The following is a 21711-nucleotide window of genomic DNA, read 5'->3' as shown; positions in this document are numbered from 1 at the left end:
TATATTGTTCACTCCAACAAACTACCTTATAGCCTTAAGTCTATTTATGACCATGCCAACCCATTCTAGGCTACTTTAGTCATAAACCTAGCCCATGATTTTGTTCTTCCTTACAAGTTAACTCTTTCTAGGACAAGACAAGCCATAAATCCTTCATAATGACCTAGGATTTGGCCTAATATTGGATTGACAAGTGAGGGAAGGCTATGACTTGATTGAAAGACTTGATTTGACCAAACAATGGAGCAAAATCCATGAGTAATGGGAACTATGTATCTAGGAAAGTAACCCTAGAATAGTTAGGTTTAAGGCTATAATCCTAGGTTCGCATGCATGGCAAAGCTAGGTTAGCTACTTTTGGAAGCAAAATGATGGCTATGACTTATCTAGTCATGGTTATATATACTTTGACAAGTCAAATGTCCATTATCCAAGAGATAATAATTTCCCTAACATTTATTAACCAATAGTTAAAGGGATAATGATGATAGGTATGACTTTGATATGTCTAATCAAATCTAGGTTCTCATTATGACGAGTCTTTCTCCTATTACTCAAAGGACAAAAATTACCCTAACAACTATTGTTCAATGGGCAAAGAGGAAAAATATACACTTGGAAGATGTAATGATGAAAAATAAAGTCAAGAATTGACTAGTCAAGAAAGTGAAATGATTACTTCCTAGGTCTAAAAGGTTCATAAGGTTCAAAGAGGGTCAAAAAGGTTCATTTAGAGTTAGGAAAATGTAACTAAGTGAAGTGATAGTAAGGTTTCTCTAACTAATTGGTTGGAAGCTAATTCTACTTGCCAAGTAGGATTTCTAGCCAAGAAAAACATTTTAAAGATTTTATTTTTACTCACTAAGAAAATATACAAGTGCTTCTACAAACATACTTGTCTTTAGAAAATGACTAGATTGTCCGTTGTGAAGGAATTCAATTTTATTAGTCTCAAATCTAATTATGACGAATTATTAGAAATTAAAAAAAAATTTTAAAAGCAAACTCAAGTATTTAAAATAAAATTTAAATATTTAACAAAATTTTTATTTTTCAAAAATCAAGATCGTTACAAAGAAAATAAAAAAAATTATAAACTTATTTTCGCGCGCACGACTCTCTCCGGTCTTTCTCTCATTCTCTCACTACAATCCATTTCCCCCTTTATTGGCCCCTTGTATGGACCATGTGCGAGATATAGGGCTGGAAAACTGATTCAGTACTTTACAATTGAGAATCCGTGATATCTTGGATGGACAACTTGAATTCATTCGACCACTGTTTTGTTGCAACACCGCGTAAAAATTAAAATTTGACTTTGCCTTTGCCTTTTTTTTTTTTATCGTCAAAGCATCCAAAACTCCTCCTTTTTTTTCGTTTTGTTCTTATTCAACATTTTTCGTGTTTGTTATTTTGCGACAAGTATTTTACGATTTTTGATTCGCTCCAATTGTAATAGTAAAAAATTATGACTTTTACCCAAATATTTTTAAAAACATCCAATATAAAGCCCTAAAACCGGTTTTTTGGGATTTATCTTGAATATTACAAAAAATATTAGGGTAAAAGTAAAAAAAATTACTTTCTCGATTCTCCCGTCGAGACGAACTAAAAGGGGTAAAAAGTTTGTCGCAAAACAAGCAAATACAAAAAAAAAAATTGAATAGAAACAAAAAAGAATAAGTCACTTGACTTTTTAATCCAAACCTAAGAAGCGGCCTTGGCTCTTCGTAAGTCTCTCTCTCTGCATACATAAACTAATCATATTCTGTACCAATATTCTTGTGCAAGCATCATTGATTTTAATAGTAAAACCAGAGATGATTTCGTGTTTTTTTTTAAGGCATGACTTGGGGTTTTTTTTTCTTATTGATTCTGAAAGGTTCGTATATGTGGTATTTTTGTTTAGCAAGTTTGAGTTTTGATATAGGAGAATTAGTTTTATAAATAAATATTATAAACAAAAAAAACAAAAGAGATGGGGACGGGTCAGGTCGGGTTGGGCGGGGTTGGGTTGGGTTGGGTTTAACATGTATTCGACCCGACCCGTTTCAACCCATTTACTTTTGACTCATATTCGACCCGCAACCCATTTCAACCTGCCCAGACCTGCATGTTTGCCTCTAATTACTGTAATGCTTTCAAATTATAATTTTCGAGTACATCAGCGACCTTTCCCAGCAGCCCAACCAATCGTTGGTCTTTTTAACATTTTCTTTTCTCCTAATTTTTTTCTACAATCCCACCGTGACTTATTTTTCTTCGAATTTTTGGGGAATTAATGTGTCGCCATTTTTTCTTGTGTTGTGTGCCCCATGAATCTTAAAAGTGGGTTTTTGGGTAATAGTCTTGTGTGTTTTTTTTTTTGACATGGTAATAGTCTTGTGTTGTGCCCCATGAATCTTAAAAGCAAATTGTTTTGGACCCATTACCAACCCACTTAAACCCATAAAATCAGTGGGTTTATTAAGTTAGCCCAATTAGAACTTATATTTGGGAAAATGACGGCCCAGGACGTGATGATAATTAATACCCATCAAGAACATTTTCAGCATTAACAAATGTTCTTAGTTTGTCCTTGGCATGTATTAATTATCAAAACACGTCCTTAGCTGTTATTTTCCCCTCATATTTAAACATGGGTGGGTTTGGACTAATTATAAATGGATGGGTTTGGGCAAAACCATATTACTGGACCCAAATTGTCACCTCTATTTTTTTTGGTTAAAAAAATAGAAGTGCATTAATGGTACATCGTCACTTCTGTGAAGGAATACAAAAATGATACTCACACAACAATTCAAACACAACACAAAACATAATCTCTCACATACACGTGGGCTCCACACACATTATTATGTGTGGGCTCCACATGTATGTGAAAGGTTGTGTAAGTTGTTATGTTTGAATTATTGTGTGAGTAGCATTATTGGAAGGAATATTATTCTGTCACATTACAATATTATCTGAACGTGATCATGACCCTGCCAGACCTTGTCGGGACCAAAGGTAGAGTCACACCATGTTTGGGTGGTGTTAGAAATTAATTTAGCTAGCTCCAATAAGGGGGCCATGGAAATTTGTATTAACCATCAGAGAGTTTGGACTGCTAAACTAACCCCACATTGGTTAATGTTCTTTTATTTGAACGGTGAGTAGATGGGCTTTGAGTCCCACTAACAAAAAGGAAGTTTTTTTGCGGGACATAAAGTGGTGGAACGCAACCATCTTATGTTAGTGTTTGGGTCAAGATATCAGCAGGCTGTCGTGAAAATCTTGTTTTAGAGATCTTGCCGTTTATTTCCACCTTTACTTCATTGAAATTGGACGCAGTTTTTTGCTTGTGTCCTCGTCATTTAAGAGAACGGCACAATGACAATAGCCATTGACAAAGGAACTACATGGATTTCCCTTGGTTAGTTATCTTCTCTAAAGCTCAACCAAGCATTGTAGTTCTGCTGTGTCTCGTTCATTTCTCTGATTTCTCCGATACTCGATTTCTTTGGTCCTGTATTCAGAAAGGGTAGAGTGCATTTTTGGCTATGGGCATTGGTTATACGTGCTATCTTCTTTTCTGGTTTGCTTTGGATCATTGGATCTCGATTGATGTTGCGTTTAAGACAGTACCACATTATTTTCCTAGATGGTTTGGTAAGTGCCAATGGTGCTCCTTTGTGAGCTTAACTGAGTATGGATGGTTGGAGTTCTGCAGAGAGCCAATTAGAAAGTTCAATCCCTTGATTTTGAGGATGTATGACATTAGAAACGAGTTTAATAGTCTCTATGAGCACATTCAAGGACAAGGGGTTCGGATCATCATGATGATAAGAACTCGGTAAAGCATACTGAGGCACACTACACCACGTAGTGCATTATCGTACTACAGATACCCCTTGTCACAGATATATTCAACCACTTCACAAGAGCATAGTCGTTCAAGTCATCAAATTAAGAAAACAAAAAGCATACACGAATTTTATAATCCGTAGTTCACCAAACAAAGTGAAATAACCAATTGCCATCATGTGGAATCACAAAACAAACATCACAACAGAGCAAGCACCGCCAAATGAATCGAACAACTATCATGAAAATGGAAGCCAGAACCGCAACACGCGCACCAAGCACACCAGCAGCAACACCAAAGCTCAAGGAATCCAAAAGACTCGACTACACACAAGAAGAGAGACAACGCGTACCTTACCAAGCCCTTCATATTTGCCAACTGTAAAAAAACAGAATCAGAGAGCAAAATCATAATGGCATAAACAAAAAAAACTAGATATGCCATATTCGTAGCTGACTGGATTTCGATTATTACCATGATTACGCTATTCATCAGAGTCTAGTACACATGAGGCATTAGTTTTGTTTTCCATTGTGTGTGTGATACGTGCAAGGATATTTGATGCTCAACTTTCAGAAATACGAGTGCTTTAGCTGCAGGTGGCTTGTAAAATTAAAGTGGAAGATGTTATGGAAGTAGAAGAGATATACTTTTACAAAACAGAGAATATACAAATGAGTGAATATACCAGTGATTGATTGTGTCGGGACTGGAATGCTCCGAGTAGGTGTTATCAACAATTTGAATTCTAGGTATGTGGGCGATCTCCGGCCAATCCTCTCCACCTTCACGATAACTGCTGGTGTTGAGATTGTAACTGTAAATAGTTAAATTCAGTTGCTTAGTGAGGCTTTGCATCCCTTCTGGCAGGGACTCAACCTTATGAATTCCCCGATCAAAAGTGATTGAAGTGATAGGATATTTGGGAGGACGGACTCTGATGGTGAAGTAAAGTTCGAACACTCTAGAATATCCAAATGAGTGAGTGTAGCAGCAGCATCCTGAAGCCCCATGGGCAAACTCACCAACCCTCTGAGATCTTTTAGACTTAGTGTATTAAGGCTTGTAAGCCCCTTAATATCGTCGTCATCCTAGAAATTAAAGCTTTCACAGCTATGAATTGCCAAAACCTCGAGGGGAGTGAGGTGCCTTAAGCCAGCTGGCAACGAAACCAGCTTATAACAGCGCATTATGGCCAATTCCCGGAGAGAAGAGAGACGTTCTATCCCTTCACCCAAAGACGTCAAATTGAAAACAACTGAAAATGAACAGCATTCGGAGAGAAGTTAACCTACTGATTCCTTTTTTCGGAAGGCAAGTCGATGTCGTTGACAAGCACAAAAACAGCAGGTTAATTAGTTTCCAGAAATCTACCGGCAATTTGTCGACCCGTGACTCAGAGAGTTTCAAGTACTGCAAGCTTAATAGCTTGCAATGCTATTTTGGGAGATTGTTAGCTCTACTAATATACCTTAACAGCTTCAATTTCCCTATATTTTCTGGCAAGGAAATGCTGTCGTCAAAATCCCGTCCGTCTAGCACACGTAAGCATCCAAAACTTGCGATTTCTGGCTCAATAGATGATCCAAACGTGGGCCCTATTTTCACTGGGTAGAAAATGGTCCGCAACTTCTTGGCTTCCATCAAAGGTCTTGGAAATGTGCAATATGTATTTGAACCGAATGATACGTGGCGAATTGTATCAGGAATTGCCTCGGGAATAGCCCCTTTAATGGTCAAGCATTCATTACCAGGCACATATTGTGCTAGGTCGTGAACAAGATCATGCATTTTATGCGTCTCCCTTCTAACTGGAATAGGAAAGATGCTATAATGTAGTTCAAGAAAGGACCTCCTTACAAGCTCAAGAATATATCCTTCACCTATGTCCTCTAATTCTTCATTCGGGTCTAAGCATTGGACATACCCTAGGGCAATCCAAGCGTAAATCAACTTCCTTCCATAAATGTCTTCAACTTTCTCAAACAATGAACAATATTGAAAGCAGGGTTTTAAATATGATGGCATTTGGTCATAACTCAACCTCTGTTAGAACATGTGTGAACGTTGAGTCCCACATTAGATAAACAGAAAAAGAGTTGGACCTTAATATACAATTAGATGGCTCACCACTTATAAGGCTTAGCATTTTAAGTGGATATGGGTCATTCAATTTATATTGGGCCCAAGTAACGTGGTGGACTCTTTGCCGTTGCTCCCATACAAATTGAGCCTTGAGTACGCAGTCGCGGGTCGATGCATTGGATGAACTCCCAACAAATGGTATCAGAGCCGTTGGTTGACGATCTATGGGAAGACTCTCAGTGCACCATTGAATGGGTTTGCACAGAAGACACTCGTGGAGCGGTATAAACAAATGGTATCAGAGCCGTTGGTTGACGATCTATGGGAAGACTCTCAGCGCACCATTGAATGGGTTTGCACAGAAGACACTCGTGGAGCGGTATAAAGTCCAAAAGGTGACTCCCGATGAAGCAAGGTGGCTCGATGTTGGAGTGCTGTATTGGATGGCTCATTGTCGATGGAGTTGACTCGTCGAGGAGCATGGTGCTAGTGAATGAGCACGTTGGTGTCGGTGACTAGGCACGTTGGCTCTCAATTGAGATGACTCTGAATCGATTGAGTGAGTGCAGAATAAGCCTAGTTCAGGAGATAGGGTTGAGAGTATTAGATCAGAATCAATGGGGAGCTTGGATGCATAAAGAGGTTAAGGCCCAATTTTCGGTTCACACATGAGGGAGAGATTTGTTAGAACATGTGTGAACGTTGAGTCCCACATTGGATAAACAGAAAAAGAGTTGGACCTTAATATACAATTGGATGGCTCACCACTTATAAGGCTTAACCTTTTAAGTGGATATGGGTCATTCAATTTATATTGGGCTCAAGTAATGTGGTGGACTCTTTGCCGTTACTCCCATACAAATTGGGCCTTGAGCACGCGGTCGTGGGTCGATGCATCGGACGAACTCCCAACAACCTCAATATCGGTAAGACATCATTCTCCTTTTGTACAATAGCCCACATTTCACTGTCCCTCACGGACGACCAATCATGCTCATTTATTTTAGAAAACAATAATGCTCCTAAGGTCCTCGCCGCAAGAGGTACACCTCCACACTTTTTCTCTATTTCTCTAGCGATGTTGACTAGGTTCGGATGCTTACTCTCACCCCCTTCTTTAAATGCCCATTTCACCAATATATGTAAACATTCATCGTCTGAAAGACCTCTAAGTTCATATGGTTTCACGGTGCTCGTTCTGACAATTAAAGCAACCTTCTTACTACGTGTGGTTACAACAATTTTGCTTCCTCTCCCTTGCGTTATTAACAAATTCTCCAATTTTTTCCACACTACACGGTCCTCATTCCAGATGTCGTCCAGAAAAAGGACAAACTTATCTTCGCATAACACATTTCTAGCTCGGTTTTGCAACTGCTCAAGTCCTTCGCTACTATAACTAGCGTCCCCATTGGGATCACCCGCTTGCAATAATTTAATTAGGATTCTTTTGACATGCATCAAAATCATTAGAAATACAGACCCACAATCTTTTGGTGAAATGTTTCTGAATCCTATCGTCATTGTATACCAATTGTGCAAGTGTGGTCTTCCCCAGACCTCCCATTCCCCCTATGGGAATGATGGCAACATTCTCCTCATCACCAGGGGACAATAACAACCTTACTTATTTTTCTTTGTCAGCATCTCTTCCGATAAACGTCGGAGTATTCGCAAAGGAGAAGGTTTCTTCCCTGCTATTGATCTGAATTGGCCTTTCAACTAGTTTCATAACAAACTTAAAAGCATTCATCTGCAAAACAATTTCATCTAGCCTCTTCCCAATATCCCTCATCTTACGCCCCACGACATATCGAAATACAAGTGGATTTGAGCTTGTAAAGAAGTAGTGTACCTTTCTCACCAAGCTATTCTGACTTTCCAATTGCGTTGTCTTAGTCTCCGTTGCAACCTCATCCAACAAGTCAGAAGCATCATAAAGTATGAGTTCGAGCTTTTATAGCCATTCTTTCACAGCACGGCTGCTCATTTGCCGCTCTTGTGCATCCAAAAGAACATTTTTTATAGTGGAGACCATGATTTCCATCTTTCTCAGATCTTTTTTGAAACCCCATGCTAATCCAATCTCTTGAATTGCATAGGACCCCAGACACGACAAAACATTTGCTGCAACACCTGAGAGAATTTTTTCTGCTGCCATATTTCCCTGGCTACTAGGAATGTAGAAGGTAATTGAGCAGATTTAGATCATGAGAGAAAGAATTACTGTTTGTTGCTCTTCTATGGTGGATAGAAATAGTAATATGATTTGCCTTGAAATAATGCCATTGGAAAGCAGAAGGAAAATGCTTCATTGACAGTAACCTTGCATCGACCTTCAAAGTTTAAAATTAAAAAAATAGAGGAAGGAAGGAAAAAGAAAGTTTGGTTGGTTTCTGTTTTTAATTCTGAAGTAAACGGTGGGCAGCGTCGTGGAGACATCTAATTCTACCTACTATTATAAATTATAATATTTTTTATATATTCTAGGGAGAGTGATTCTCACACTCTCTATTTTAATGTTCACCCTCCTTGTTTTTTGTTCTGTTAATGTTGAAAGTGTGTATATTTTTTCCTAAAAGAAAAAAAAAAAGAATGAATATCAAAAAAAGAGTGTGAATTGGAAGGCAGTGTGTGGAAGCCACAAAACACTATGTTCTCGTGGCAAGTATTACGTATGAGTGATTATCATGACCCTGAGACCTCATATAGAGTACTAAATATGTAAATACATCTTTACGCAAACAACTGCGGATGTTTATGATTTCAAGTTGCTTTTATTCTTTCACCACTGCGTATTTACCTTCACAACATAATTCTGTTCATTCTTATATCATGTTTATTTTTTGTAAGGTTGAAACCTGTATATCTCTGGTTAATTAATTGGATTGGTGATATCGTTGTATTGGTTAATGGGGAATGTGTTATTCCTGTGGGTGACAAGATGGCCGTGGATGAGCCTTAAGACTTCAGAAGAAGTGGATAAGACTAAGAAGATGGTCGTTGATAACATCGTTACATTGGCAAATGGGAAAATGGTCTTGAAGAAAAGGAAGATGGATGTGAATAAGACTTAAGAGGTGTCTTTTGTGCGTGGCTCATCCAGATTCCCCTAACACGTGTTTGGGAGTTGTCCTCTTTACAGTGTGCTGGCAGGCAGCAGTCATCAGTATCGATCATTCAATCAATGTGATCTGAGTCATGTGCTTCATGGGCACATTCAAGTCACAATGGGATGAAGGAGGCATTGGCCTATGGAAAAGCCGTAACAAGGTGCATTTTACGGGTTGCATGCGTCTTCCCTGTTTGGGTGGCAACTGGCTGACCGCGACATTGATGAATACTGGCAAGCTGACTATGATTTGCAGTTGGAACGGCCAAATTTTGGAGCAGCAGCAGTGGGAGATTGAATCGTGTGGACAAGGCTGTTGGAAGGCTCAGTCCAATCTCAATTTTGATTGAGTTTTCAACAAACACAGCAGTCGGGTGGGTATGGCATTGTTGTTGTGGACTCTGGACTCTGGAGGAAGGTTTATTGCCGCAAAATCTGGTAATATCTGAAAAGCTTTATGTAGCAAGGGAGTGTATAAATCTGGGCCAAGAACTGGGACAGTCTTCGGTGGTTCATGATGGTGACTCGAAGCAAGTGGTGAACATCATTAACAACCAGATGATAACTTCGCTAAAAGTTGCAGCGATTATTCGACATATACAAGGTCGAACAACGTGGTTTCAGGTCCTGCATTACCTGTACTTTCAGTTCTGCTATGAGAATCTCCAATAGTGCAGCTCATCATGTGGTGGCTAATATGTTGATTTCATTGTGGGAATTCTACATGGAAAACTCTCTTCTTCTTTCTTTTTTTTTGGAAAATAGTTTTCCAATATCCATACTCCATAGTATGCCTCATGTCATGGATTCATGTGATTTCACGTTTCTTGAAATTGTTAGGAGAATTCAGAACCTGACTGGAAATCCACATGCTAATTCTTGGAATTTTTTCATGGCACAGAATTGGAAACAAACTGAAGTTTCAAAAAATACTACTAACAGTTCTACCCCAAGGTTTGGCCCGGTGGTCTTGTCCTTTGACTTAAGAGTTTATTTCCTCTTAAGGTCTCAGGTTAGATTCCTCGTGTCGGCAATTATTGGGGCCGCCTTACCCCCATACGTAAGCTTGTGAAACGATTATAAAAAGGGCCTTAGGGATTAGTTAGAGGTATGCGGAAGTTGATCAGGGACATGCTGCATTACCAAAAAGAAAAAGAAAAAAAAAATTCTACTAATACAGAAAATTGCACAAATTGTGGGTCTCAATTTGTCTTGCGAAAGGTGTTGGAACTAATTTGAGTCTTGCCACTTAACTTATTACGAATTGGTCAAAACGATACAAAGTATCTGGGATTTTCCCCAAGCAAGTTGCATATACAGAATTGGTCAAAACGATACAAGTATCTGGAATTTTCCCCAAGCAAGTTGCTTCTACACAAGGGTATTTTGGTTTTTTTTTTTTTTTCCCCTTGCCGTTGGGCCAGCGCAATTGAATATTCCTCTACATTGACTATGCATCGTATTCACAGCCAAAGATTTTACCTGGTGAAAACCTATGCAAAGTTGACCAAGTCAGTTTCCTTCAACTTTCCCAATTCATATATTCATTTTGAAAGCATATGCCGATTCTTATCTACCAAACAACCAGATCATTCTCTTATTTTCAATTAACCAATTTTCTCTTGCAGCCAATTAACTTCCACGCCAATATCCAGCTAAGTAAGGTATGGCAGAAGTAGTTCTATTCAACCTTGCCAAAGAGATCTTGTTGAAATTGGGGTCAACTGCCCTCCAACAGGTTGGATTAGCGTGGGGAGTAAAAAAGGAGCTGAGGAAGCTGGAGAACAAGATCTCCACCATCAGAAATGTTCTTCTGAGTGCAGAAGAGGAGCAGATGAGAAACCCAGCTGTAAAGGGCTGGCTACAAAGGCTTAAACTTGTATTTTACGATGCTGATGACTTGTTGGATGAAGTCGCAACCGAGACTTTGAGAAGGCAAATGAAAACTCACAAGAGCATGGTGAGAGAGGTATGCTATTTCTTCACAAGCTCAAATACACTGGCATTTCATTATGTTTTGGGTCGAAACATTAAGGATATCGCCGAGAGGCTTGATGAGATTGTTGCGGAGATGCGAGATTTTAAGTTTGTTGTGAAAGTAGCAGAAAGGCCAATTGAGATCAAAAGAAGGGATGATACCTCCTCCCTTGTGCATATTCCGGAGGTTACCGGAAGAGATACTGACAAAGAAGCTTTAATAAAATTGTTATTGTCCTCTAGTGATGATAACAATTTTCACATCATTCCCATAGTGGGAATGGGGGGTCTAGGAAAAACCACACTTGCACAACTGGTTTACAACGATGATAGGATTCAAAACCATTTTAGCACAAAAATGTGGGTTTGTGTCTCTGATGATTTTGATATGAAAAGAATCTTGATTAAACTGTTGGAAGTGGTAGGGGACAATGGCTGCAACAATGAAGGAATTGAGCATTTACAAATTCGTGTTCGGCGAGTGTTAAGTGACAACAAGTTTTTCCTCGTTCTGGATGATGTATGGAATGAGAACCGCGTACAATGGAAAAAATTGCAAGATTTGTTTGCTGTGGGAGCGAGTGGGAGCAGAATTCTGGTAACCACGCGGAGTAAAATGGTTGCTTCAATTGTCCGCACCATGGAACCATATGAGCTGGAAGGTCTTTCAGATGAAGATTGTTTACGTATATTGGTGAAATGGGCATTTGAAGAAGGAGAAGAGAATAAGCATCAGAACCTAGTTAACATTGGTAGAGAAATAGTGAAGAAGTGTGGAGGTAGGCCTGTCAATGGGCCGGATCCGATCCGGATCCGACAGATCCGGATCCGGATCCGAATCCGATAAGACACAATCCGATCCGGATCCGATAAGACTCAAATCCGATAGTGAAAATCCGGATCCGAATCCGAAAAATCCGGATCCGATCCGAAAATCCGAATCCGATCCGGAAACTTTTTTTACTTCAAAAATTTTAGCCAAAAAAAAATATTTTTTTCAAAAAAATACAATTTTTTTTTTCAAAAAAAAATTATTTTCGGAAAAAAAATTTAAAAAATTTAAAATAAAAAATAAAAATAAAAATACAACTTCTTAAACATTTTTTTTTTCAAAATAAAAATTTTACTATTTTTTTAAAAAAAATTAAAATTTTAAAAAAAAATAAAGTTCGGATTCGGATTGATAACGGATTTAATCCGATCCGATCCGGATCCGACCCGGATCCGTATTGAATTACCGGATCCGGATTATCGGATTATCGGATCGATGTTATCGGATTCGGATCCGGATCCGGATCGGATTTTTCGGATCGGATCCGGATCGGATCCGGTCCATTGACAGGCCTATGTGGAGGTGTACCTCTTGCAGCAAGAACCTTAGGAGCGATGTTGTTCATGAAAACAAATGATCGTGATTGGTTTTTTGTGAGGAACAATGAGATTTGGTCTCTTGTAAAAAATGAGAATGATATCCTACCGATTCTCAGGTTGAGTTATGACCAAATGCCCTCGTACTTAAAACAATGCTTTGCCTATTGTTCGTTATTTGTGAAAGATCAGATAATTTTCAAACAAGAGTTAATATATGGTTGGATGGCCCATGGATTCATACAGTCCTCAGACAAGGATGAAGAATTAGAAGATATAGGTGAAGAGTACATAGAAGAGCTGGCAAGAAGGTCCTTTCTTCAACCTGACAGTGATCTTGCTCACGATCGCTATAAAATGCATGATCTTGTTCACGATCTTGCACAATATGTGGCTGGTAATGAACGATTGACTGTGAAAGGGGAAAATATTGTGGTAATTCCTGAGAGGGTTCGGCATGTGTCATTTGATTCGAGTCTATATACCGAATTCCCAAAACATTTGATCAAAGCAAAGAAGTTGCGGACCATGTTTTTACCAAGTGAGACAGGGCCCAATTTTGGATCATCTGTCGAAGAAGCAATTCCAGGTTTTAGATGCTTACGAGTGTTGAACTTCGGTCATAGAGGTTTAAACTTCTACCCTAGAAATAGGGATATACATGTCTTGCCCAAGGAGATAGGAAATTTGGACCATTTAAGGTACCTCACTTGTTCTGACGTTGAAAAACTCCCTAGATCTCTTTGCAAGCTATTAAACTTGCAGTATTTGGATCTCTACGGATCAACACTTGATCAACTGCCTGAAGATTTTGGCAACCTAATTAACCTTCGGTTCTTGTGCTTATCATCTAACTTGACATGTTTACCAGAGAAAGGGATTGGTGGATTAACTTCTCTTCGGATATTTCTACTGCTTGTTAACGGTGAATTGAGGTCTTTGGGTGATGGTATACAAAACCTCACTTGCCTCCGGGAATTGGTCATATGGGGCTGTCCAAAACTGACTTCTTTGCTGTCTGGCGTTAAACACCTCACGTCTCTCAAGCATTTAGAAATTCGTTACTGTCAAAATCTTGAACTCTCGGAAGAGTACGATTTGAAAGGGCTGAAAAGCCTGAAGAAGTTAGTACTAAATGGTCTCCCTAAGTTGGTGAGTTTGCCCAAGGGGCTTAATGATTCTGCTGATACACTGAATCACTTACATCTCTCGTTTTGTAAGAATTTGACAACCTTATCAGAGTCCGTCCTCCCGAATCTCGGATCACTTCAAGTACTTGAAATCCGCCATTGTCATAATCGTATGTCGCTACCACAAGGGATGCAACGTCTTGCTGCACTACGGCGTTTGCGTATTGTGGACTGCTTCCACTTGAGTAGAAGATGTGAAGAAGGGATAGGAGAGGATTGGCCTAAGATTGCGCATGTCCCTGACAGTTGTATCCAACAGAGTTATCATATGAAGGTACCTTCTCTACCTGCCTTGTCAAAATGCTTCCATTGATTCATTCCTAATGTGAAAAGTCTGTTTCGCATATATACATATCCACATAAATAAAAGAATGCTTGTAGAAGAATCATCGAAGGTCGCGTTGCCAAATCAAATGAAAAGAGTTCTGCAATTCAGGAGCTAGAATAGGGAGCAACAAAATATTTACTGCTAATAGTGCAGGTCGTATTCCATAAAAAATTCTCAATTATTAGACAGGAAAAATGTCACTCTACTAGGTCTACGCTTGTAATCAAAACCAAGCTACCACCCCACGTGTGATCTAGAATCTTATAACTTTGCTATTAGAGTTACTAAAGGGCGAACCTAGTGCACAAAGTTTTTGTGTATACGGGGTTTGGGGAAGGGTTGAAGTCCGCAAGCTTACTCTTGCTATCACAGTTAATTTTAAGTATGCCCATTTTATCTGTGAAGGAAGACTAAATGAGCTAGGCATGATGCCACTCTGCGGGGAAAACAAATTGATGTTAAAGCCCTAATTTAGTTAAAAATACATCACTAACCCATAATTTTTTTGATATCCTAAACTTGTTTCATTACAGAGATCATTTTTTGACCAGGCTTTTAGAGACGAGATTGAGCTCTCTGAGTTACCATCAGTTTCCGAATTTTCTGGATTTCGCTTGCGTTTTCAGGGGTGCGGTTCTCTTTTAAGAATACTTATACATAGCCTTCCAATTTCTCTTTGGTTAATTTGGTTCATCGGCTCTCTTTTTACCTTTTTCGCTTTGGAAAATAAATGTACAGGTTATTGCTTGGTTCGTCTTCGAAAGATGAAAGACTTACGGTGGATACCTAAGCACCTAAAGACGATGAAGAATGTGTTGGAGATTTCATCACGTGGAAATTGAGTGTGGCTTAATTCCAAAGAGATGAAGCAAAGCTTCCATACTGACTTTTGGAAATCTTTTGTAATTTTCCCTTCCGCTCTATAAATACCTCTGTAAAATAAGCCATTCTAATAAGCATTTGAGAGAGAAACTAATTGAAGAGGGGTTTTGGGTATACATTTGGAGTTTGGGTGAGTGAAAGTGATTCACTTTGTTTGGTTCTTATCTCAGAATTAATCTCTCCAAAACTTTTGACTATTTCGTTGTTTTTTAGTTTTTAGTGATTTTTTGTCAATTTTTTTAATACTTTTTTTATACTTTTTGGATGTACATAACGTACATCTATTTAAAAAATAAAAAAGTTTGTCAAAATATTAAAAAAGTTTTCTAAAGACCAAAAAATATGTAAATCTATAGAACTTTTTTATCTCAAAAATAAATCTCAAAATTACAAACCAAACACAGTCTCTTCCAAGAAAAAGAAACCCGTTACCTGTGGAGTACGGAGCCAAAATGATATCTAACATCTTCCCATTTTCAGATCCTGCAGAACATGTTAGAATACAATTTCGTCATTTAAATTGTTCGGATATCGATCTTTTGTTTTTCGTTAGTAAAGGATTATGTAGCCCAACAAATAGAGGTTTTCATAACATAATTTAATAGCGTTTTTTTATAAATGCTATTGTAGAGAGACAATAATAGCGTTCCTGCTCTTGAAAGACACGGAGAGAAGCAAAAGTGAAACTACAGCGTTTCATTAATTCTATTATAGCGTTCCACCCTTTTTTTTTTTTTGATCCGCTTCCACCCAATTTATCCAACCCACTCCTCTCTCTCTCTCCATTCCTCTTCCCCACTCTGCATCTTCTCGTTTCAAAACGAGTGCTGTTAATCACCCCCCGTGTCAGGGGGGGTCTGACACCGGGCGTGGGGAATTCCCCATTTTACCCCATCCACTTGCATTCTCTCTCTCACCCATTTCTCTATCTCACTTATTTTATTTTTTATAAAATTGTAAATATTAATAACTTTTTTTTCACTTATTTTTTTAAATAAATTATATATTTTTGAAATATACTCAACGAAACCTATCAAACGAGCCTAATATTGATAGTGAAATAATGTAAAACGGAAAAAAAAATATTTTTATGATAGTTTAAACTGTCTAAAAAAGTTGAAAAATTAAGTATTGTAAATTTCAATCCGTTTGAACCGGTGAAAAAATTTTAGTTTTCTGATCATTTTATATTAGATGGTCATAATTAAATTTTGACTATAGTGCTCTCGTTGATTAATTCTAAGAAAGTCGTAGAATTAAATATCTCTTAGGGTTAATCAACGAGAGTTCTAGAGTCAAAATTTAATTATGACTATTTAGGATAAAATGATCAGAAAAATAAAATCTTTCCACCAGTTCAAACGGATTGAAATTTGAAACACTTAATTTTTTAACCATACTTTTTAATATATAAACTGTTCGAAGATGTTGAAATCACGTATTTTTTTAAATAAATTTTATATATTTGAAATCTATTCAACGAAACCTATCAAACAAGTCTAATATTGAATATGAAATAATGTGTTTAAATTAAATGATTTTTTGGGCACAGTATAATATCTCTTTATTTTTATTTTTTGTCTTTTGTTTTTTTCGTCCCGGCGGTTCTATCCGCATTACTTCATACCACAATTGGATGCGTGCTTCATAAGGATGAGTCCAACCGTGTGCTTCATTTGATGCATTTCGCCTCCATCATATGAAAATGGGTGGTACAGGAGGATAATAAGGATATAGGAAAACTTGCACGAAGTGATTTCCATTAACATAGCCAATAGTTATATGTTTGCGCGCTGCGAATGGAACTGGATGGTAGCTCAACGGCAAGTGAGTGAGACAACTCGAAGCCAATCATATTGAATGTATGTAGTACAACGTTGTACCTTGATGCGGACAAGTCCCAACATTATAAAATCCATCCAATGATCCTCTGGTGCCGATGGTTAGAAGCAAATTTTTTATTTTATTTTAATGTCTTTGTTCAAATTTTTTTCGCATTTGTTAGTTTTTGGTCAATTTTTTGGGGATTATTGCTTTTTCATAACAAGAGGAATCTAAAAAGTAAAAAATTACAATCAAAATTCATTTTTTTAAATAAAGACGAAAAAATTGGCTTATTGGCTTATTTTTGTCTTTATTCAAAAAAATTAGGTTTGGATCGTAATTTTTTACTTTTTAGATTCCTCTCATCATGACGAAGCAATAATTCTCAAAAAATTGATTATAAACTAACAAATGCAAAAAAAAATTTGAATAAATACAAAAAAATAAGCCAAATGGCTTAATTAGCCGAACGCCCTCTTAATATTAAACTATCACAAAAATATACTCCCTCCGTCCCATTTTTATTGTCCATTTTCGTTTTTCGTGACGTTCTTTCAACGCTTATATCTTCCAATATGAATCTCAAAAAATATGCAATATGGATCTTGTTTGATAGTTCTTGATTAGATCTATAATACAAAGTTTTCAAAATTATAAAAAACATTATAGATTGGGAGATATAAGCGTTGAAAGAACGGCACGAAAAACGAAAATGGACAATAAAAATGGGACGGAGTGAGTAATTTTTTCGTTTTACATTATTACACTATCAATATTAGGCTCGTTTGATAGGTTTCGTTGAGTAGATTTCAAAAATATATAATTTATTAAAAAAATACGTGAAAAAAAATTATTAGTATTTAAAATTTTACAAAAAAAGAGAGAAAGAGAGAGAGGGGGTGCAGTGAGAGAGAGAGAGAGGGGTAGGGGTAAAAGGGGAAAAGGGGAGCCGTGTCAGGAGGGGGGCCTGACACGGAGGGGGGCGATTAGTAATCTCCTTCAAAACTCTCTCTCTCTCTCTCTCTCTCTCTCTCTCTCTCTCTCTCTCTCTCTCTCTCTCTCTCTCTCTCTCTCTCTCTCTCTCTCTCTCTCTCTCTCTCTCTCTCTCCCTCTCTCTCTCTCTCTCTCTCTCTCTCTCTCTCTCCGCAATGAAGTCGGAAGACCCCAGTGTAGCCGACCTTGAAGATATATATCAAGCCCCCAAAAAGATCCTCGAGGAAGTGGCCATTATCCCGTCGAAGCTCCTTCGCAACAAGATAGCGGGATTCTCGACCGACCTCATGAAGCACATCCAGAAGGGCCGCCCAATCAAGACTTCGTCCTGATTTCGTTCTATGTTCCACTCAAAGGTTTGTTCTTTCTTTATTTTGCAAAAATCTGGTCCAAACAGGTCTCACACCCGACTGTGTGGTAGGAGTAGATCTACTTTCGAAAACCCTTGTCACGAGCAGATTAGATCTCGGAAAACCTGGTAGGACTATATCTAGGGTTTAAACTATGTGACCCACTTGATTTCGTACTGAAAACAAGAAGATTAGGACGCGAATAGGCTCGAATCAAGTCCAACAGCCTTCAAATCAACTCAATAGGGACCGAGTTTCAGAAGCCAAGCTTCAAAAATAGTGAAACCCTTGATTTCGAAAATAGCTTCAAAAATAGTTTAAGGCAGGTTAGTGGGGTTCGCTTCAATTATTCTTTGTATCTCCCATTTTCTCTGTTTTACTTTTGGGGTTTGAGGGGGGCTGGTTAGGGGGGCTTTGTTTTGGTGTCTGCATCTGCATTTTAAAGGTCTATAACATGTGAGTTTACATACGGGCTCACTTTATGTCCATTCTAAGTAGTTTTTTATTTTTCCCTTCTCCATGTAGCCCGTCAAAACCCCTGTACCAAATATTGGTGATATTCATGGGCAATTCCATGATCTTGCTGAGCTTTTTCGAATTGGAGGGAAGGTATTATTCTTGTACAAGCACTCTGTTGCCATAGATGTTTCAACATAGATACTTTTGATAATGCTTAATCTTTGAGTGGTTTAATTAAGCTTGGAAATTTTGAAAATGGCGCTAATTCCATCTCCATTGTAACTCAAGAGGATGCATGTTAGGCCCAACATTATGAGGATATGAGACAGCCGCATTCTTTGTTCTTGAGGAGAAAATTTGAGAAATGATAAAAAGTACGTGTGGCTATCTCACATCCTCATTTACTTCATTTGCTTTTGATCAAGCTTTTATGAACAAGTTTAGTATAATTGCATAAACACTTGATCAAGCTTTTTCTTTACTCTTATATGGTATGTTTTGAGTAGTAAGGGTCTTAGGTAATGCTTTCTTATTGTCCCTTCATATGGTCGTATCGTGGCTATTATTCAGTTGAAACCGTAACGGTAAGTGCATGATTCTTTCTTTTCCTACATATCGTGAGGATAGCAATTGTGATAGGCTTACTGCCCGACCTGGGAAATTAATAGGCTGCGTTACAGATAAGAACAAATAATGATCTCTGTGTTTCTGAGTGAGAGTTACTTAGGAAACTTTTTCAATTGAATTCGCATCCTACTGTTTAATGTGGTGTAACTGTTCTGATATTTGATCAGTTCATGTGTTCAGCTTCTAGTGGGCCTGAAAGTGCGCTATCCCCAACGAATTACTATTCTAAGAGGAAATCATGAGAGCCGGCAGGTATACTACGCTGTTGTATCTGTTTATTATGCCTTTGGTGATGGACCTTGATGTTCCCTTCCTCTTTCCCACCTATGCAAGTCTAGAACAGATCAATTTGGGATATTGGGTTGTAGTGGACATGTGTTGAGAAACGAGCACTTTGAATTTAGCTGTAGGGAGGTTAGTAGCATTATTTAAGATTACATTTGTGAAATAATTTAGCGATGCAAATTGTCATTATGCAAACTTCAAATATTAGTCTATACTAGTTTGGGGTTTGGTTCAGCATCTCCATATGAAGAAAAAGTAGGGCTAACGTGTCCTACCTACTAGGTCTCTCATACTATTACTCTTTATAGGTAGGAGCCTTGTACAGAATTGCATTCTTTATTCTGACATTCATTACAGTAGATTTGCATTCTTTACGCGAAGTTTTTGTTGGCCCGGTCTAACATTCTTCATGAAAGACCAGAAAATAGTTACAATTGCAAATGTAGTGTCAAGAACGAGGTTCATTGGAGTTTTGTGTTTGCATGGTTATGTTGAAAATTTAGATTTATGCAACTTTGTGGGTGATTGAGGTGTATAGGAAGGATAGACTTCAGGTTTTTTTTTTTTTCATTTGTTTATGTCAAGGTTGGATACTCTGACCTCAATAGACTAAGTCAAATTTATTCAATTCATATTTGTTGTTGTGGTGTGCTGATACTGCAATCCCGAACTATGAATTACATGTAGGAAGTGAATTTGCTATTGAGTGCTGGAAAATAGTATTTTTGTTAAGATAAAGAGCTGGAATATGATATTTGTTGCTTAATATACCATAGTTGCTGAACTGAAATGAGCTGACTGCTAAAATTGTAAAGAGAGCTAGAACTATAGACTTAAGTCTCGAAGTTTGACGTTAAATGCTGAAAATGGGTTAGTTTGCTTGATATTGAGATGAACTACTGAAATGCAATGTTTTAGAGCATTCAATGTTAGTTACTGGCTACATATTTGTCGAAATAATACCATTATCTTAACCATTGTGGTCCATGTTGTCACTAACCAACAAAAACACCCCAAAAGGAAGATGAAATCCCAAAGCCTAGCAGTGCAATTGTTTTTTTTTCACTATATACTGTTTTGTTATCATTGTTGAGATTAGTCTTCTTTGTGGGGCAGTTGGCCTCACCTCTCATCAAGTCAGTCTCTCTCGGCTGATATTAGGGACCAAGAAGATTTTTTGAGCCTCCCACTGAAATTACTCTCAGCCGTTTGATGTGCAAACTGTGCTCTTTCCCTCTCTTTCCCCTCTTATGGTGCAAAGGTAGCAAAAACAACCGCTGAGTTGTGTCAGCCAAAGCCGAAAGAGTTCGAGATAGCAATGTTCAATAAGTAGAAACTAGATTAGTTTAAATCCATGTATCTGCCCACAATGGTCCCCCTGGTTGGGGCAACTCACGAATAGTCACACCTCAACCAAGAGTTGTATCCACTTCTTTCGCTGGTAGTATCCACTTCAACACTAGATTCATCAGTGAAATTGGAGATCTTTATAAACAAAATAGGAAGCAAAATTATCTTCTGCTGCATTTCTGGGATTTCCAGCAATAAGCGGCTTGCTCTGAAGCATGGATGCCGATACAGGACAGAAATACGATAGGATACGGATACTACTATGCAAGAAAATTTTGTCTTTTGTATGTAATGAATGATATTGCTGTGCCCACTAAACTAGTGTTCACTTTGCATTTTAGTTTGAATGGAGAACAATTGAACCACTTCATATCAGGAAGAGAGCATGTTGAACCACTTCAAGAAAGGAGAGACGAGTAGTTCGGAAAATCATTAGAAGATGTAGAAACTCCATTATACTAAGGTTGCCTAAACTACACAAAGTTATCAGCAGTTGTAACTTTGTATAAGCTTAAACATATGTATTGCTACATTTGTTCCCTGCAGATGACTTGGCTGCTTACTTTTGTTTGTACACACATGTTGCTCAAAAGATTGCAAGGCCATGGCTCCTTTTTTATTTGTGTTTTATGCGGACAACTTAGACTAATGTTTTGTTTGTTTGTTTTTAATTTTTTTTTGAACATTTTAGGTTCACAATCTGGCAATAATGAAGAAACACCAGCTACACCCTTTGTTTGTCCCTCGGTAAACAATTATATATTTTAGCATTTGATATGGAGCGATAATTTAATATTCTTGCATCTGAGTGAATCTTGCTTTTAGGTTTCTAATTGCCGGAATAGAAACTACTTGGTGAATTCTCTACACAATGAGAAGTTACTGAAATAATGAGGATGTATATTCTCTAAAGTTGTTACTGAAATAATGAGGTATATTCTCTAAAGTTGTTACTGAAATAATTTGGGACATTGGATCATAGAGCATGTGTTGAGAAACAGACACTTAGAATCTAGTTCTAGGGAGATTAATTA

At 37.8% G+C, this 21711-nt stretch overlaps 2 protein-coding genes and 1 long non-coding RNA gene across 5 annotated transcripts in view; 2 read left to right on the top strand and 1 right to left on the bottom strand.

The window, feature by feature from the left end:
• Nucleotides 1–4883: 4883 nt before the first annotated feature.
• The window catches only part of LOC131318648 (disease resistance protein RGA2-like), a 31285-nt gene continuing 14457 nt past the window's right edge, over nucleotides 4884–21711 (bottom strand). The window contains exons 2-3 of the mRNA XM_058348564.1: nucleotides 6849–7554; nucleotides 4884–5891 (exon numbers count right to left, since the gene is read on the bottom strand). Coding sequence (XP_058204547.1) covers nucleotides 5285–5891; nucleotides 6849–7456 — 1215 coding nt within the window. The 5' untranslated portion in view covers nucleotides 7457–7554 and the 3' untranslated portion in view covers nucleotides 4884–5284. The remainder of the gene's footprint in view (nucleotides 5892–6848; nucleotides 7555–21711) is intronic.
• On the top strand, nucleotides 10472–14900 carry LOC131318640 (putative disease resistance protein RGA4). Of its 3 annotated transcripts, none has more exons than XM_058348547.1 (4): nucleotides 10472–11800; nucleotides 12376–13853; nucleotides 14459–14535; nucleotides 14646–14900. In XM_058348547.1, the coding sequence occupies exons 1-4, from the start codon at nucleotides 10711–10713 to the stop codon at nucleotides 14695–14697; spliced, it is 2697 nt and encodes an 898-aa protein (XP_058204530.1). In that variant the 5' UTR covers nucleotides 10472–10710; the 3' UTR covers nucleotides 14698–14900. The 3 variants fall into 3 exon arrangements, with proteins under 3 accessions (XP_058204530.1, XP_058204529.1, XP_058204531.1); XM_058348546.1 differs by having other exon boundaries at nucleotides 14441–14535; XM_058348548.1 differs by lacking the exon at nucleotides 14459–14535.
• On the top strand, nucleotides 17763–19307 carry LOC131318651 (uncharacterized). The gene is made up of 3 exons (XR_009197764.1): nucleotides 17763–17962; nucleotides 18482–18565; nucleotides 19223–19307. It is a non-coding gene; the product is annotated as an uncharacterized LOC131318651 (long non-coding RNA).

Source organism: Rhododendron vialii, chromosome 3a (assembly GCF_030253575.1).
Source record: "Rhododendron vialii isolate Sample 1 chromosome 3a, ASM3025357v1".
Classification (NCBI taxonomy): Eukaryota; Viridiplantae; Streptophyta; class Magnoliopsida; order Ericales; family Ericaceae; genus Rhododendron; species Rhododendron vialii.
The sequence above is the reverse complement of the archived record's forward strand: the minus strand, read 5'-3'. Positions and strand labels throughout refer to the sequence as shown.

Excerpts from the sequence above, each read along its gene's own strand:
- LOC131318640 (XM_058348546.1), top strand. The coding sequence starts at position 10,711 with ATGGCAGAAGTAGTTCTATTCAACCTTGCCAAAGAGATCTTGTTGAAA. Across the intron at positions 11,801-12,375 it reads AATAGTGAAGAAGTGTGGAG|GTGTACCTCTTGCAGCAAGA; the intron begins GTAGGCCTGTCA and ends GCCTATGTGGAG. Across the intron at positions 13,854-14,440 it reads AACAGAGTTATCATATGAAG|AGATCATTTTTTGACCAGGC; the intron begins GTACCTTCTCTA and ends GTTTCATTACAG.